This window comes from Gobio gobio, assembly GCF_949357685.1.
Source record: "Gobio gobio genome assembly, chromosome: 25".
NCBI lineage: Eukaryota > Metazoa > Chordata > Actinopteri > Cypriniformes > Gobionidae > Gobio > Gobio gobio.
Window position 1 is genome coordinate 23,145,974 of NC_137121.1, and position 15,819 is coordinate 23,161,792.

The 15,819-nt window shown below is 44.4% G+C and overlaps 1 protein-coding gene across 1 annotated transcript in view; it reads right to left on the bottom strand.

The window, feature by feature from the left end:
* Positions 1-15,819, bottom strand: part of cib2 (calcium and integrin binding family member 2) — a 39,424-nt gene that overhangs the window by 21,785 nt on the left and 1,820 nt on the right. Inside the window, exon 2 of the mRNA XM_079808980.1 lies at positions 11,882-11,916. Coding sequence (XP_079665106.1) covers positions 11,882-11,916 — 35 coding nt within the window. The remainder of the gene's footprint in view (positions 1-11,881; positions 11,917-15,819) is intronic.

Consider the following 15,819-nt stretch of genomic DNA (forward strand, 5'->3'; position numbering starts at 1 on the left):
ACAGAAAATGTAAGTGGCATGTACAGCACTGGAAATGTCCTGGCCATGAGTCAGACCTGGGGAAGTACACTAGCAAAAGCTCAGCCAATCAGAGCCTGTTGTTGGGCTTCTGTATTACCGTAATTGGGTCGTTTGACTGTAATCTGACACTGTACCTCTTTCTCCTGTATCTGCTTTTAATTTCTTAAAGTAGACACTTGATCTTCAAACGACAGCGATTAACAGCATATCCTGAAACCCGAGAGCAATATGTCAATCCTATTAGAACAGAAAGCCAGCAATTTGTTTTATTTATACCTAATGCACAGAGGGAATGGACAACAGCCAGGTCGAATAACAACACAAGGCTTTATTTCTTTATGTTATCGTGAATAGGAATCTACAAAGGAATGAACCAGACCTGATGTGACACTTTGCAAGTCTGTGCCTAATCAAGAGATTGGGTTCCAGGTCTTTCGTAAGGGTTGAAAAGCGATCCTACGCCGTGAGAGTAACACAGGTAACAGCGCTTACCCAAAAAGTCTTGGTTTCAACCATTGAACAACCATTATAGAAGTATTTTTGGAACACAGAGTTTGGTACAATTTTAATAACAAATGTTTATCGTTCTCGAAACAGTAAGAACCAGTTATGACAATGTATTCCAACACACTTTAATGACAATTCATAACCATTTTAATGGTGATTTTGGCTATTTCCTATGGATCTCATTCATGCGTTTTTGTACAATCTGCTCAGGAATAGTTTGGAGCTAGGGTGGAGCTTCATGCCTAATTTTAATATTAATCGCCAATTCAAAAAATAATAGAATTTTCTCATGAGATCAGGTTGGGTATTCATACATGTTCTAGTACATTTCCCTACAATTGGATAGACATTGTAGCATACAATATAGTATATATATATAAGTATACACAGTATATAAGTATACACAGTATCTCAACATAAACCCTAGTTCATTTTTACCAATTGGCGAAATTATATTAATTCATATAGTTTAGTCGTAGAAAAATGTATGACCCAAACCTAAACTTAAAAAAATATATAAAAGTTGGATGTTTCTGTACGATCCATTATTGTATGATTTTATATATTTGATCTTACAAATAAAGAAAAAAACCTTTGGTGTTCATAGAATATTTAATTCATAGAATGATTGATTTTATTGTATTTATAATACATGAGATTAAGTGTTTAACTCATCATATTTAACACAGTTTACTCATTTACCTAATTTGACATTGTAACGATTAAATCAAAACATTTCTTGAACGTTTCTCCATCAACTAATAATGAGATTCCCGCGATGGGATTGTCTCTCATAACTCGATCACATGCAGTGGTATTGTTACAAATATTTCATAAATTACAGTTCCAAATCAGCCGTCAGTAGAATCGCAAAGATTCTATAAAGTTATTTTTACATTTATTTTACGTCTATAAAGTTTATATTTACATTGTAGATCCTGTTAATATGCTGTATTGTACATATTCTTGTCTATACAAAAATGCACATGTAATGTATATGTAAACTTTATATTAAAATAGCTATACAAATGAATGAGATCCCCCTGATTATGGGTATATAATGCACCGAAGCAGCACTGGGATGCAAGATAAAAGCAACATTGTAAAAGGATTCTTGGTAGCTGTAACTAATGGCTGGCCCGCTTAAGCTGAGCTGTAAAATACGTCTGAGTCAATAACTGTGACTGAGCCTATTTGTGTTTACAGAGCTACTAGACTACAGCAGAAATCACTATGGTGCGCCAAAAAAGAAGAAGAGAGATTTCTCTGGAAAATCCCAATTTTGGGCTTAAATATAAAAATCACTAAGGAAGATAAAGTCCCGACAGAAATGCATTTTCTACGCTAAAAATAATTTCTACCTCCTCAGCAGAGGCCATTCACACAGAAAGGGTTTTGTTGAATGGCGCAAGATGCAAGTTCAATTTTTAAAGGGGTCATGAAATGAGAAATCTAATTTTCTTTGAGCTTTTTGACATATAAGAGGTCATCATACTATAAGAATATCCTGTAAGTTTCAGAACTGAAAACGTCCTTGTTAGTCCGAAAACAGGTTTTATTGTAACCAAGCCAAGAGAATGTGCCGATAGATAGGGGAAAGACCGCCTCTGCAGAAGAAAATCAACGCCTACTTCATCATTGCAGCTGTGGCCCCGCCCACTGGTGTGTTAGTGAGATGACGAGGAGAGAAGAGCGATACAGGATCACTGGAATAAAAATAACATTACCTTCCAAAGGACCCTAATGCTAATAATATGGTTATTTATTTTCAACAATGTGAATGTCTCAGTTGAGCATTATTTATTTGTACTTGGTACATTTCACTGTACATTCTTCGGTAAATCAGTCGCAATTTCGGCGAAACAGACTTTTGCAATATGGACTCGACAGTAATTCGGCAACGTGTAAGTAAATTTGTGTAGTAAACCAGTGATTTCTGATATGTAATGAGTCATGTACAGTCAGATGTCCTTTGTCTATGTGTCAGTAAATCAATCCAGTGACTAAACGGTCAACTTCACATTGTTTCTCTTAGAAGGATGAAAATAATCTGTTATTTAAACTGTGATTAAATTATATATAGAAAGCGATCAAACAACACTCCCTTTACAATCGCTGGAGCTGTCAATCAAACAGCGCAAGTTTATCAGACTGAGTTCTGGACTCTTGCCTAACTCAGGTTATAATCAACGAATCTCTTATTTACATTGCGTTTGCACTGTTAGTTCCCATTCAGTCGGTCACTCTCGACGCCACGTCGGAGTACCGACGAATAGGAATCTCGCTCGCGAGAGCCAATCTACTTCGAGTGTAACTAAACGAGCCAATGCACATTGGCATGCAATGATCGCACCAAGTGCTCATGCCACGCCGTGCGGGTATAAATGAGACACAGGTGATTGCATCAAATCAACCTTTTGCTTCGGAGCCGAGTGGTGAATGGTTTGTCCTAAAATCACTCTCTACAAAGCGTGTGTTAACATTATAACGAGTCAAGCTCTTCGGTGGACCTCTCCTCGTTTGGTGTTGGAGTGACGGCACTGCAGCGGGGTTGATTTTTCTCTTTCTTTTTCTATTTTGAGCAAAAACAAAAGGCTGTTCTCACAGCTGGTTCGGTGCGCTATTAAGAGCGCTGAAAAGCCGTTTTCACGGCTGGTAAGAGATCGCCTTCTATGAGAGAGAGAGCGCGCACGTCAGGCTGCACTTTTTCCCTGTCTGTGTCGCTGCGACTATTCCCCTGTGTGCTTCAGCACCGCGGAGAGCAGTTTCCCTAAAAGAGCTACACAGATAGAGCTTGCATTCATGATGACATTCTATCTGTGTGTTTCTGGATGCGGTTGTTTCCTGTCCTCACTGATGGCCACGAACACTGTTTCACATGTCTGGGCGCATGCTGAGACTGTGTTCGTGGGTGGTCATGTTTTCTAATGAGAACATGACCACGTCGGCACGCCGGTCGCGACTCATCTTTCTCCGGGAAGCTTGAGTCCCCTTTGTTGTTGGCCAGCCGCCGTGTGTAAAAGCACAGCCGCGGGTCTGCTCGACACTCTGGGAGACCGCGGAGATCAGCGAGAGTTGCCGTCGGGGAAACCCGAACGGACCTCTCGTTTCTCTGCGTGCCGTGTGCCGTTGAGTGCTAGGCTGTAGCGCGGGTTGTCACGGCAACCCAGCGCTCGCTCTGCGCTCTAGGTGCGCTGTCCCCTTGCCTATTTCTCGTTGTGGCGCCCTCCCTGGCAACAGGAGAGGTCTATTTCAGTGAAATAGCTGGGGTGACCTGAGGAGAGGAGGGCTTCTCCTTCGGGGAACCAACCCCCTAGGGCCCCTCCCCCTCTAGCGCACTGCAAGCTGTGCAGCTCTGGGTGGAATTGCTGGTCCTTCTTATGGGGGAACCTAGCATTTCATTCAGTGCTCCAGCTGAGGATCAGATGTCAATCGCTGCATCGGAGAGAGGGCTGTAGTGCTGTGGGAATGAGGATGATGCTGAGCCCACTGTAATGGTGTGTGCTTCGCTGAATCGGATTCAGAGTTAACAGCCATGCTTCCCGGGATCACTCCTGGATGTGCATGGAAAACTTGGCAGTGTGGCACTTCTTTGGATATGGAAAGCCAAAAGGGCCAAAACTGCATAAGTTTTTCCTCTCTCACTACCCTCAACGGTGGGGTGGCTGTGCGCAGACCACCCCTGCCTGCACAGGGTAGTTCTGAGTTGAGGTTGAGCTGTGCATGTTGACTAACCGTGATCAAAGTCATGGCGCAGGCCCTCAGCCAGACGATGTCCACCTCAGTGGTCCAGAAAAACCTCCTGGCTTGCCTTGCTGAGATGTGAGTGGTCGTCAAAGTACGCTTTCTCGATGCTCCCATCTCACAAGGTGGCCTTGGGCGACACTGTTGAGAACTGGGCCCAGCAGTTCTTCGCAGTCGGTAGCAGGCTGAGGCAATCAAGAGCCTCCCCCGACGTACCATCAGAGTGCCTCGTGGGCCGCCCCTCAGTCTGCTCGTCGCCAAAGGCGTCGTCCCCTGCAAAAAACAAACAAAAAAAAAACACACTTGGCACAGCCTGCTCTACTGTGTCCTGCAGGGGATGACGCTACCTGTCTCTGCTGCTGTTTAAGCGGTCGGTGAAACATCACCTCTGAGACGGGTGACCGGGAGATGGACGGGGCTGCTCTTCCCCGGAGGAGGGCCGGGTAGAAAATCTTGAGTCAAAATCCGTTCTGCCGCTGGTGTCACAACCAGTGGTACCCAAATTCTCAAAAAAAAAAAAAAAAAAAGAGCAGTTCTTCCCATCTCTGGGTCCCAAGGGGGTTCGGAGAGCTGTGGACGGTCAAACGCCGGACCACACTCATCCTCCTCCTTCGCCAGTGGACAGTAGTGGATGGTTCAAGGACGCAACCTAGCCTTCTCACGTACCCTCTGCCCTCTCGTGGAATCAGGTAAGTGTGCACCGCACACTCACAACCGCGCTGCGGGCCGCCTCCACGAGACAGCCGCCCCAGCCTGGTACCTGCATTCCACCTCGCTGCCCCACGGTGGGTACGCCGGTGGTCCCTATTGTCCCGCTTGCATGGACTCTGCGAGCCTGGCTAGAGCTCCCCAGTCCGTCTCGCTGGCTCATTCGGACCATCAGGCTCGGCTATGCGACTCAGTTCGCCCGGCGCCCCCCCCCCCCCAGGTTCAAGGGCGTCCGCTTCACCTCGGTGAATGCCGCAGATGCCCATGCCCTGCGTGCGGAGATCGCTGTCCTACTGGCGAAGGACGCGATAGAGCCGGTCCCTCCAGCCGATATGAAGACCGGCTTCTACAGCCCGTACTTCATTGTACCCAAGAAAACTGGTGGGTTACGACCAATCTTGGACCTGCGAGTCCTGAATCGGAGCCTCCACAAGCTACCGTTCAAGATGCTCACGCAGAAATGCATTTTCGAATGCATCCGTCCCCAAGATTGGTTTGCAGCGATCGACCTGAAGGACGCGTACTTTCATGTCTCGATTCTTCCTCGACACAGGCCGTTTCTGCGCTTTGCGTTCGAGGGTCGAGCATATCAGTACAGAGTCCTGCCCTTCGGGCTGTCCCTGTCCCCCCGTGTCTTCACAAAGGCACGGAGGGGGCCCTTGTGCCCCTGAGAGAACAGGGCGTTCGCATCCTCAACTATCTCGACGACTGGCTCATTCTAGCACAGTCAAGCCAGGGATCAGTTGTGCGAACACAGGGACCTGGTGCTCAGACACCTCAGCCAGTTGGGTCTTCGGGTCAACTGGGAAAAGAGCAAACTCGCCCCCGTACAGAGGATCTCTTTTCTCGGTGTGGATTCGGTCGAACGGACAGCGTGCCTCCCAGAGGAGCGTGTCCAGTCGATGCTGAACTGCCTGAACACGTTTCAAGGCAGGATGGCGGTTCCACTGAAACAATTTCAGAGGCTCCTGGGGCATATGGCAGCCGCTGCGGCAGTAACACCGCTCAGCCTGCTTCATATGAGACCGCTTCAGCATTGGCTACTCTGCCGAGTCCCGAGATGGGCGTGGCAACGCGGCACTCTCCGGGTGAGCATCACACCGGCCTGCCGCCAGTCTTTCAGTCCATGGTCAGACCCCTCATTCCTTCGGGCCGGAGTGCCCCCGGAACAGGTGTCCAGGCACGCTGTGGTTTTCACGGATGCCTCTGCCATAGGCTGGGGAGCCACGTACAACGGGCATGCAGTGTCAGGGGTTTGGACAGGCCCGCACCTGCATTGGCATATCAATTGCCTCGAGTTGCTAGCGGTGCATCTTGCTCTGGGCCGCCTCAAAGCGCAGTTACGGGGCAAAGATGTACTGGTCCGCACGGACAACACTGCGACCGTTGCGTATATCAACCGACAAGGTGGTCTGTGCTCCCGTCGCATGTTGCAACTCGCCCGCCATCTCCTCTGGAGTCAGAAGTGTCTGAGGTCGCTTCGGGCCATTCATGTCCCTGGTGTGCACAACCGTGTGGCCAACGAGCTTTCACGAGCTGCGCTCCTAGGCGAGTGGCGACTCCACCTCCCAGGTGGTTCAGCTGATTTGGAGACCGTTCGGGGTGGCACAGGTCGACCTGTTTGCCTCCCCAGAAACGTTCCACTGCCAGTGGTTCTATTCGCTGACCGAGGATACACTCGGCACGGATGCCCTTGCGCACAGCTGGCCCCAGGGGCTGCGCAAATGCGTTTTCCCCAGTGAGCCTACTTGCACAGACACTGTGCAAGGTCAGGGAGGACGAGAAGCAGGTCCTGCTGGTGGCGCTGTACTGGCCCAACCGGACCTGGTTCCCAGAACTTATGCTCCTCGCGACAGCCCCTCCTTGGCCGATTCCTCTGAGGAAGGACCTTCTGACTCAGAGACGGGGCACCCTTTGGCACCCGCGTTCAGACCTGTGGAAGCTTCATGTCTGGCCCCTGGACGGGACGCGGAGGTTCTAGGTGACTTACCCCAAGAGGTAGTTAACACCATCACTTCGGCACGAGCACCGTCTACAAGACAGGCTTACGCCTTGAAGTGGGACCTGTTCGTCGAGTGGTGTTCTTCTCGCCGAGAAGACCCCTGAAGATGTTCGATCGCGTCTGTGCTTTCCTTCCTGCAACAGGGGTTGGAGCGTAGGCTGTCGCCCTCCACCCTCAAGGTTTATGTTGCTGCAATATCTGCCTATCACGACCATGTAGAAGGTAAGACGGTTGGGAAGCACGACCCGGTCGTCAGGTTCCTTAGGGGGGCGAGACGGTAAAATCCTCCTCGCCCTCCCTCCATACCCTCTTGGGATCTTGCTCTGGTGCTCAGAGCACTTCAAGAATGCCCCATTTGAGCCTTTGCAGTCAGCAGAGCTAAAGATTCTGTCTATGAAAACTTGGCCTCCATCAAGAGGGTAGGGGACCTGCAGGCATTTTCGGTCGACGAATCGTGCCTAGAGTTCGGGCCGGGTGATACCCACGTGGTGTTGAGACCCCGGCCTGGCTATGTGCCCAAGGTTCCTACAACTCCCTTCAGGGACCAGGTGGTGAACCTGCAAGTGCTGCCCCCGGAAGAGGCAGACCCAGCCCTAGCTTTGCTCTGTCCCGTCCGCGCTCTACGGGTTTACGTGAATAGAACTCAAAGCTTCAGAACCTCAGATCAGCTCTTTGTCTGTCACGGAGGCCAGCAGAAGGGAAAGGCTGTCTCCAAGCAGAGGATGGCCCACTGGATAGTGGATGCCATCACCTTGGCTTACCAAGCACAAGGTGTGCCCTGTCCGCTCAGGGTGCGAGCACACTCTACTAGAAGTGTTGTATCCTCCTGGGCGCTGGCATGTGGCGCCTCGCTGTCAGACATCTGTAGAGCTGCGGGCTGGGCGACACCCAACACGTTCGCTAGATTCTATAGCCTACGTGTAGAGCCGGTCTCCTCCTGTGTTCTCACCTCAAACGGGTAGAAGCACTGAGAGGCCCCGTCTCTTGTCGGCTTGCTGCGCTACGGCGCTTATATTCTCCAGAAGCAAACTCTGTGAGTCCTCCACCGCCCTCGGTGCCGGACGTGGCGGAACGTCTGGCATCAGGCCCCTTGCCGCTGAATCCTTGAGAACCGGTATTGGGCTCGGGTTATATGAGTGACCCTACGGGGATCCCATATATCTTTCCACGGTCGCTCCTACGGGAAGCCTGTGTCTTTCCCTTGGGAGAGCCTTCCCTGCAGTGGGACTGAGCCCCCTCTCTCCTTTGCGGGCTACGGCTCAGCATTGTACTCCACATAACTCCTTTGGGGTACGATGTGGGCTCCGCAGCGTCCCCTTCACTAGGGCACGCTTCCCAGTGTTATCCAATAAATCACTGAGCGGGTCTTGCGGAACGGCAGTGATGGACTTCCCGGTGTGAGCCCCGTCTCATCAGGTAAGAGAGCTCAGGTGGCTCACACAGGGCACTGGAAGGGGGCAGAGGCCATGGCGCTTTGGTAGGGATTCCTATTCGTCGGTACTCTGACGTGGCGTCAAGAGTGACCGACTGAATGGGAACGTCTCGGTTACGTATGTAACCCTCGTTCCCTGAAGGAGGGAACGGAGACGCCACGTCCCGTCGCCATATCCTCTGTACCCTGCTGGGGTGCCTGTCTACCTACTCGGCTCCTCAGCAAAAGGCTGATTTGATGCAATCACCTGTGTCTCATTTATACCCGCACGGCGTGGCATGAGCACCTGGTGCAATCATTGCATGCCAATGTGCATTGGCTCGTTTAGTTACACTCGAAGTAGATTGGCTCTCGCGAGCGAGATTCCTATTCGTCGGTACTCCGACGTGGCGTCTCCGTTCCCTCCTTCAGGGAACGAGGGTTACATACGTAACAGAGACATTATGATGAAAGCATTCGTGAGAGTGCAGAAATCGAGTTGCAATGACGATATCCCTGCATTCATGTGCTCAACATGTCTGTGATCGGCTACAACGCTCATCACTGCAACCTTTCAAGCCACGATCTGAATATAATGCCAAAGATGTAAATATAAAGCTATAATAAACACTTTTCACAATTAGTTAACATTGAGAACTGTAATCGTAAAAACGTGCTAAAAGTTTTCAAGAGTTACACATGTAATACTAGCTAATTCATATGAAAAGATGTCAGCCAATCACAGCAGTGGGCGTTTACACTGAAGTCTCACAGCAGACACGCCCCTTAAAACAGAGCCTTCAAATCAGAGGGCCATCGTAGTAGGGAAAATGCCTTTTATTTCTGAATTTCTGAAAAATCCTACTAACATTATAAGTGCACCCCAGGAAACATTATAAAACAATAAAACAATGCAGTTCATAACACCTTTAAGAACGGTCAAACTATCACGGTCTGTCTATCACATGTTTACATTGAAAAACAATGGGAAAGAAACGCAATGAATTAGGGGCCGTTCTGAGTGAACAACCCCTAATTGTAATTCAGATCAAGCTACATTTGCCTCAATTTTATTACCAATAATTTCAGTACATACAAAATCAGCAGCCATTGTGACATAAAACCTGCCATATAAACATCACGATTAGACTATTTAAAATTAAAAGTTGAAAAATGTCATCATATTTGATTGATCTACTACATTTACAACTTCACTGCAGCTGTGCAATGAAGCATTTTAATCTACTGTTTAATCACTCAATTATCCTGTTGCCATTGTTTATATATGCTATACATTTTTTATTTATAAAACTAACCGAACTTACAAGCTATGCAGAGAAAATTCTCATTTTGGAGGGCAGCCACATGGTCTAATTGAGGCTGGCAGAGAAATTGAGCGATGGACTTAGCTTTTTTAGCTTGGAGCTCATGCTGATTAACACCAACAAACCTTTCTGATTGAAAGCCGATTAGTATAGCTACACTGAACGCAGCTGCATTGGGCCAAAAGTACAGCGTTATATATGTATATACCAACAGCTTACAACCGAGGCAATGTCATGTTAGTGGCTAAAGACAATTACACGCTTTGCTGCTTGCTGCATGGCCTGTCAGGGAGAGATTCTGATAGAGCCACAAAAAAGCAAGAAAGAAATCACATTCTTGCAGACAGAGCGAGGCTATAAATCTCAATTGGATGGGATGTAATCTCTCCCTCTGTTTACCAGGACAAATGTTTCTCGCTTTAGAACATTGGCTTCTAATTCAAAGAATGCCCATGTAGAGCTTTCCAAGAAAACAGTTGGCAATAAATATACTTACATTTTACTCAATACTGAAAAGCAGCGATGAAACGGTCAATCCAATTACAAAATTACTATTTTAGCTTGTTAGAGTGTCATATTGTTAGCTTAGCTAGATGCTAATGTCAAACAGCTGAAATCAATTGTGAGACGAATCTTATCCGTCATGGCATGTCAAGGTTTTCTGGGCCGCCTGACCCAGACAGACTTAGTTTGTCCGTTTAGGGCTACTGTAAACATGGCGGCGCAAAATGGTGACTTCACACAGTTATGTATATTATATTGCATTTCTGTCAATATATCCTCATAAATATTACCCACTGCACCTTTAAGATGCACTGACTAAAAATATAGCTAGCTATATACGATAGATATTTTATTCAATGCTGAAAAGTAGCGCTAAAGTACAATCTCCTATTTTAATGTATAGGTTAGCTTAGAATTGACTATGTCCAAATGCCTATGTTGAGAAAGAAGTTGGCTATATATACATTTCAATCAATACTGAAAGGTAGCATTGAAAAAGGTTAATTAAACAAAAATGTACTATTTTACCCAATAATTGTGTACTTTTTATGCTTGAGTATCACATTGTTAGCTTAGCTACATGCTAATGTCAAACAGATGAAATCAATCATGGATTGAATCTTGTTTGCTTCATGTGAATTGTAGCAACGCACAAAACATTTTATTTCATACAATACTAAAAAGTACAGTGACAAAAAAGTTTGAGTATCGCATTGTTAGCTTAGCTCCATGCTAATGCCAAACAATGAATCGATGAATCGAATCAATCGTGGATCGAATCTCTTGTGCGCTTCATCTGACTAGTGCTATACTGAAAAATAGTGTTTAAAAAGATAGTTCATTAAAAAATTAACTATCCGATTAAAATATGACTACTTTACCCAATATTTCTTGGCAAGATGTAGTTAGCAGTTTAAAACTCTTGTGTGTCTTAATTTACATTCATTTATGTAGAGTGACGCGCAGAATTGCCTATGTAGAGCATCCCAAATGATGAAAGTTTTACCCAATATTTGTGTTGCTACTGATGTAGAGCGTTCCAATTCAGTCACTTGTGAGGTTCCTTACAAGGCAGCTGCTTATGTAGACAGCGGAAAGCAAGTGAGCGCACTAGATTTTGGAACAGAGTTTTAGATTAGAGTTCAGGACTCAGCGGCTCTTAAATTTGCATAAATGGCAGCTCACATAAAGGGCAATTCCCATAAAAAGAACCTTTATAATGGTCATGTTCTCTTTATTAGATCTCAGGTCTCATCTGAGCAACCGTATGAATTTCAGTCAAACAAATGGTGCACAGCCTGTGAATGGAATACTAATGAAGCCAGCGGACTGTTAAATGCAGGCTGGTCTGTATGAATGAGCATGGATGAATATCACTGGAGCTGAACTGCTGACAGGGAAAATATCCGTTGAATGAATGGGGTGAGAGTGATATATAGATCTTAGACATGGTTAGTAAGAGCAAGTGGAATGCAGTGGAATTGAACAAACTGGTAGAACACACAAAACCATAACACAATAGCTTCTAACACACATTTCTGCTTGTATTGATTATGAAAGTTGTCAATTTCAGATTCATATTGTATCCCTGCTGGATTCCACAGAATTCTTTCCCAAAATTAGCACAGAAAATGCCAAAAAAAAGAGGTCTATACTCACCGAAGAATCTCTTTGCGGGTGAAGAAGGTGCAGTCCTAAGACGAAAAAAGAAAGATAATCACTCCTCTGAACACACATAATGTATAACTGCATTTCATAATACAAATAAAAAAATTAATAGTAATGAATAGTTTTGTAAGTAGCCTATTATTAACGCTTTGCAAACTTTTGCTAGACTTAGCCACAGAATTAGGCCACACCCTCACACCAAAAACCCACCCTCCTAAAATATCAGCCAGTAAACAAGAACACACCCATGCAGAGATAATTTCTGATTGGCTGAAACCCATTTTAACCTATTTTAGTGCTAGCTGACAGGTAGTAGTGCAATATTGTGCTTAATATTGAAGAAAAAAACAAACAAACATTATGTGAGAGAAGTAAAACATTGAGAAATGTGAAATGATTTTTAGTTTTCAACATTTTTGAAAGTCTTTTACACTCACCAAGGCTTCATTAATTTGTTCAAAAATACAGGGAAATTTTGAAATTGTATTACAATTTAAAATAACTGTTTTCTATTTTATGTAATTTATTCCTGCGATCAAAGCTGTATTTTCAGCTTCATTACTCCAGTCTTCATTGTCACATGATCCTTCAGAAATCATTATAATATGCTGATTTTCTTCTCACAAATGTTTCATATTATTATAAATACTGAAACAGTTGTGCTACTTAATAATTTAGTAGAAACCGTGATACATTTATTTCAGGCCTCATTGATGAATACACTGTAAAATAAAAAATGTAATTGCCTTCAACTTAGTTAAGTCATTTCAACTCAACTTACAGTTTAAATGACATTAAACTGACTTAATAAAAATTTGTTGAAACTTGTAAAGCTTTTAAAAAGTTGATAAAAAAGCATATGTTTTCATAACAAATATTTTTTACAGTGTGGAAAGTTCAAAATAGCAGTATTTATTTGAAATCTTTTGTAACATAAATGTCTATACTGCCACTTTTGACAAATTTAATGTATCCTTGCTGAATCAAAGTATTCATTTCTTTAAATGTACCCCAAACTGGTCTACAGAAACTTTGACTTATCCTGTTTTAAATGATAAGTTTAAGGAAAAGCACAAAAAATAAAGTGTCGATGAGTCGAATCATGTGAACCGTGAATCTGACACGTTAAGCAACAGTTTTTTCATTCACACTGCATGACTGCACGTGGATCAACACCTGAGCTCCTTGTCGGCTTTTTCAACACCTTTTGTATTGCCACACAAAGCCTCTTAGGTTTCACTGTGTATGATAAGTGTTACCCATCACAAAAAACACACATGAAATGAGGCCTGGCAATATGACCGCAGGGAATGGCGACAGCTGTCGGCCCACTGTAGCACGAATCCCCTAAAAACCATTATGAGACTGTTCCCAGGTCTGTGTATCCTTTCCTCACTGTACTCACTGTAGCCATGCTGACCTGAGCCGACAGATTTATTAGCTAATGATTAAGCTCTCCTTTATGATGTTTACCCGAACACCCAGCCAGCACTATGCAAAAAAAAAAAAACATCCTCCAAATCAACGGAGCAGCTTGGAAGACCATTCCATGATTTACGTGCATAAGCCTTTGAGTACAGTTAATTGCTCGTTAATTTGAAATATTGAGGCTTGAATCTGTGAGATGTGAGGTAAGGCCACAGCTGCAAGTTATTAGCGAAGAGGATAGATGACCCGGTGTTAAATTATTACCATAGATGTAGCCCACATATCTAACAAAGCAATGGCTTCTTTATAACTTCTTATAATGACGTCATAGAGACATAATATAAAGGTACAAGAGCAGCTGGATTTTTCTAAAATCCTTCTCTCTGCTTCCTTGCATTGTTACAAATCCCAAATGTAGTGGAGCTGGAAAACGTCGCCATTGATGAATCTTCAGCATCACAGCAAAATAAATACATTTATTATAAAAAAAACAAGAATCATCCCTGTATTAAGGTTGTCCTAGCAGGCTGCATGCAAAAACAAACATGCAACGCGACCAGTGTATTCTGATTCACAAACAAATTACTCTAATGGAGTGGTGCAGGTATGACATTATTTTGTAGGCCAAAACGCGGAAGCGAGCATTTTAGCACTTCCAGTTCCCTCGTCCCGAAGTCAATGGGTTTTTTGAATGTGGTTTTGTTTACATGGCTGACATAAGGTCTGTGGTGAACACAAGCTCAAGACACTTTCATGTTTATTCTATGACATAAAATACATCAGTATTACCCCACTCATGATTTTTTGAAGCGGTTACATGTCTTGAAAAAGGCTGTTTCTAACAAGTGGCCAAATGGGACTACAGAGGCTGTCAGGGAGATTAAACGTCATAAGCCGAACAGGTAAACACAGTCCGCGTTTACAGCCTCATTATGCTTATAGTTGTGCTCTTATAAACTATTCTAACTCAAACGTTCTGGGAAAATGTTTTTAGATTAAACTGAAAGAGTTGTCAGAAGCTTAGTGATGGTGACGTTGAAGTCGAGCGACCGTGGTTTTGTATGTTTATAGCCTACCTTTAACTTTTTACTTCTGGCAAATGCATTTAGACTTCAAAATTCATAAAGGTTTGTTCATCTGTGACAATGATCTTGATGGACAAAGCGTGCAAGTATCATAAACTTTTGTTGACCACAGAGCTTGTTTTTAGCGATAATCCAAAAGCCTATGGGAAAATCCTATTGAGTTTTTCTCGAGGGAACCCGTGTGGCGCTAACTGTGTGGCCGTTTGACGTTTCGACGACACTCTAAAGCCGAAAGTATACTTCGTTTTTTACGCACAGCCTTGCAAAGTATACTTCTTTTGACTCGTAATCCCCACTCGCGTTCTCTTCTGATGACGAAATTCGCATCAACTTGCGTACGCGTAAAAAGTGAAGTATACTTTGGCCAGTGTTGCATTTGTCCCGCCCCTTCTCCACTGTGATTGGATGGCTGGGTAACAAAGACAGTGATGAGCACTGCGTTTTACCCAAAGTTGAACATTCTTCAACTCTCAACAATCAGTAGACGCTCAGCACCTTGACCTGCTACTGGTGTTTTAAAAAATGTGGCGCTCCCATTGAAAACAATTGGAAAAATACGCTAGGAAAAAAAAAGCCTTTGGTGGACACACAGCGAAGTATTTCCTCCGGAGTGGAGAGCGCCTTTCTGAAGATTCCGCTATAAAGTAATCCACACGGCTCAAGGGGGTTAATAAAGGCCTTCTGAAGCGAAGCGTTGTGTTTTTGTAAGAAAAATATCCATATTTACAACTTTATAAACTATAATCACTGGCTTCTGGTAACGGCCATACGCAAGTCGAGTTCCGGCAGAAGAGTGACCTCTGACCCGACACATGACGCATTGACGCCGTGGAAGCGCAGAGGATAGAGCAAAACAAAACACTGGTCACAAATAAAAAAGTCTAAAACAAATTATTTTTAAGAGAAATGCTTGAGTTTGTTGCCCAGCCCCATTTGTTTGAATCACGAGAGGCGTCTAAGCTTACGCTACTCCTACATCCTCCGTCATACGTTGGGTCAGAGGTCACTCTTCCGCCAGAACTAAACTCGCATAGGGCTGTTACCAGAAGTACATAAAGCACGACCAGAGTACTTCCGATTCTTGAACAAACGACTCTAATGAACGAGTTTATTTTTAATTAAAAATGAAAAAAAAAACCTATACAGCATGGGACTGGGCAGTGTAGCCTATTTCTGAAATCAATGATTCTTATGATGATTCTTTTAATGAACAAGAAAGTTTGAATCATTTTGAAACACTATCCTGTGTTCATATATAAAATAACATTAAAACTGAAATTTTCCCAAATGAATCTGAATCAAGTCAAAGTGAAATTGGAATGGAGTTAACTGTTCACCATTTGATCACATTTACAAAAGCATCTCCTTTAGTGTTTCACTGGAAAAAATAAATAAAGCCATGCAGCTTTGGAAAAA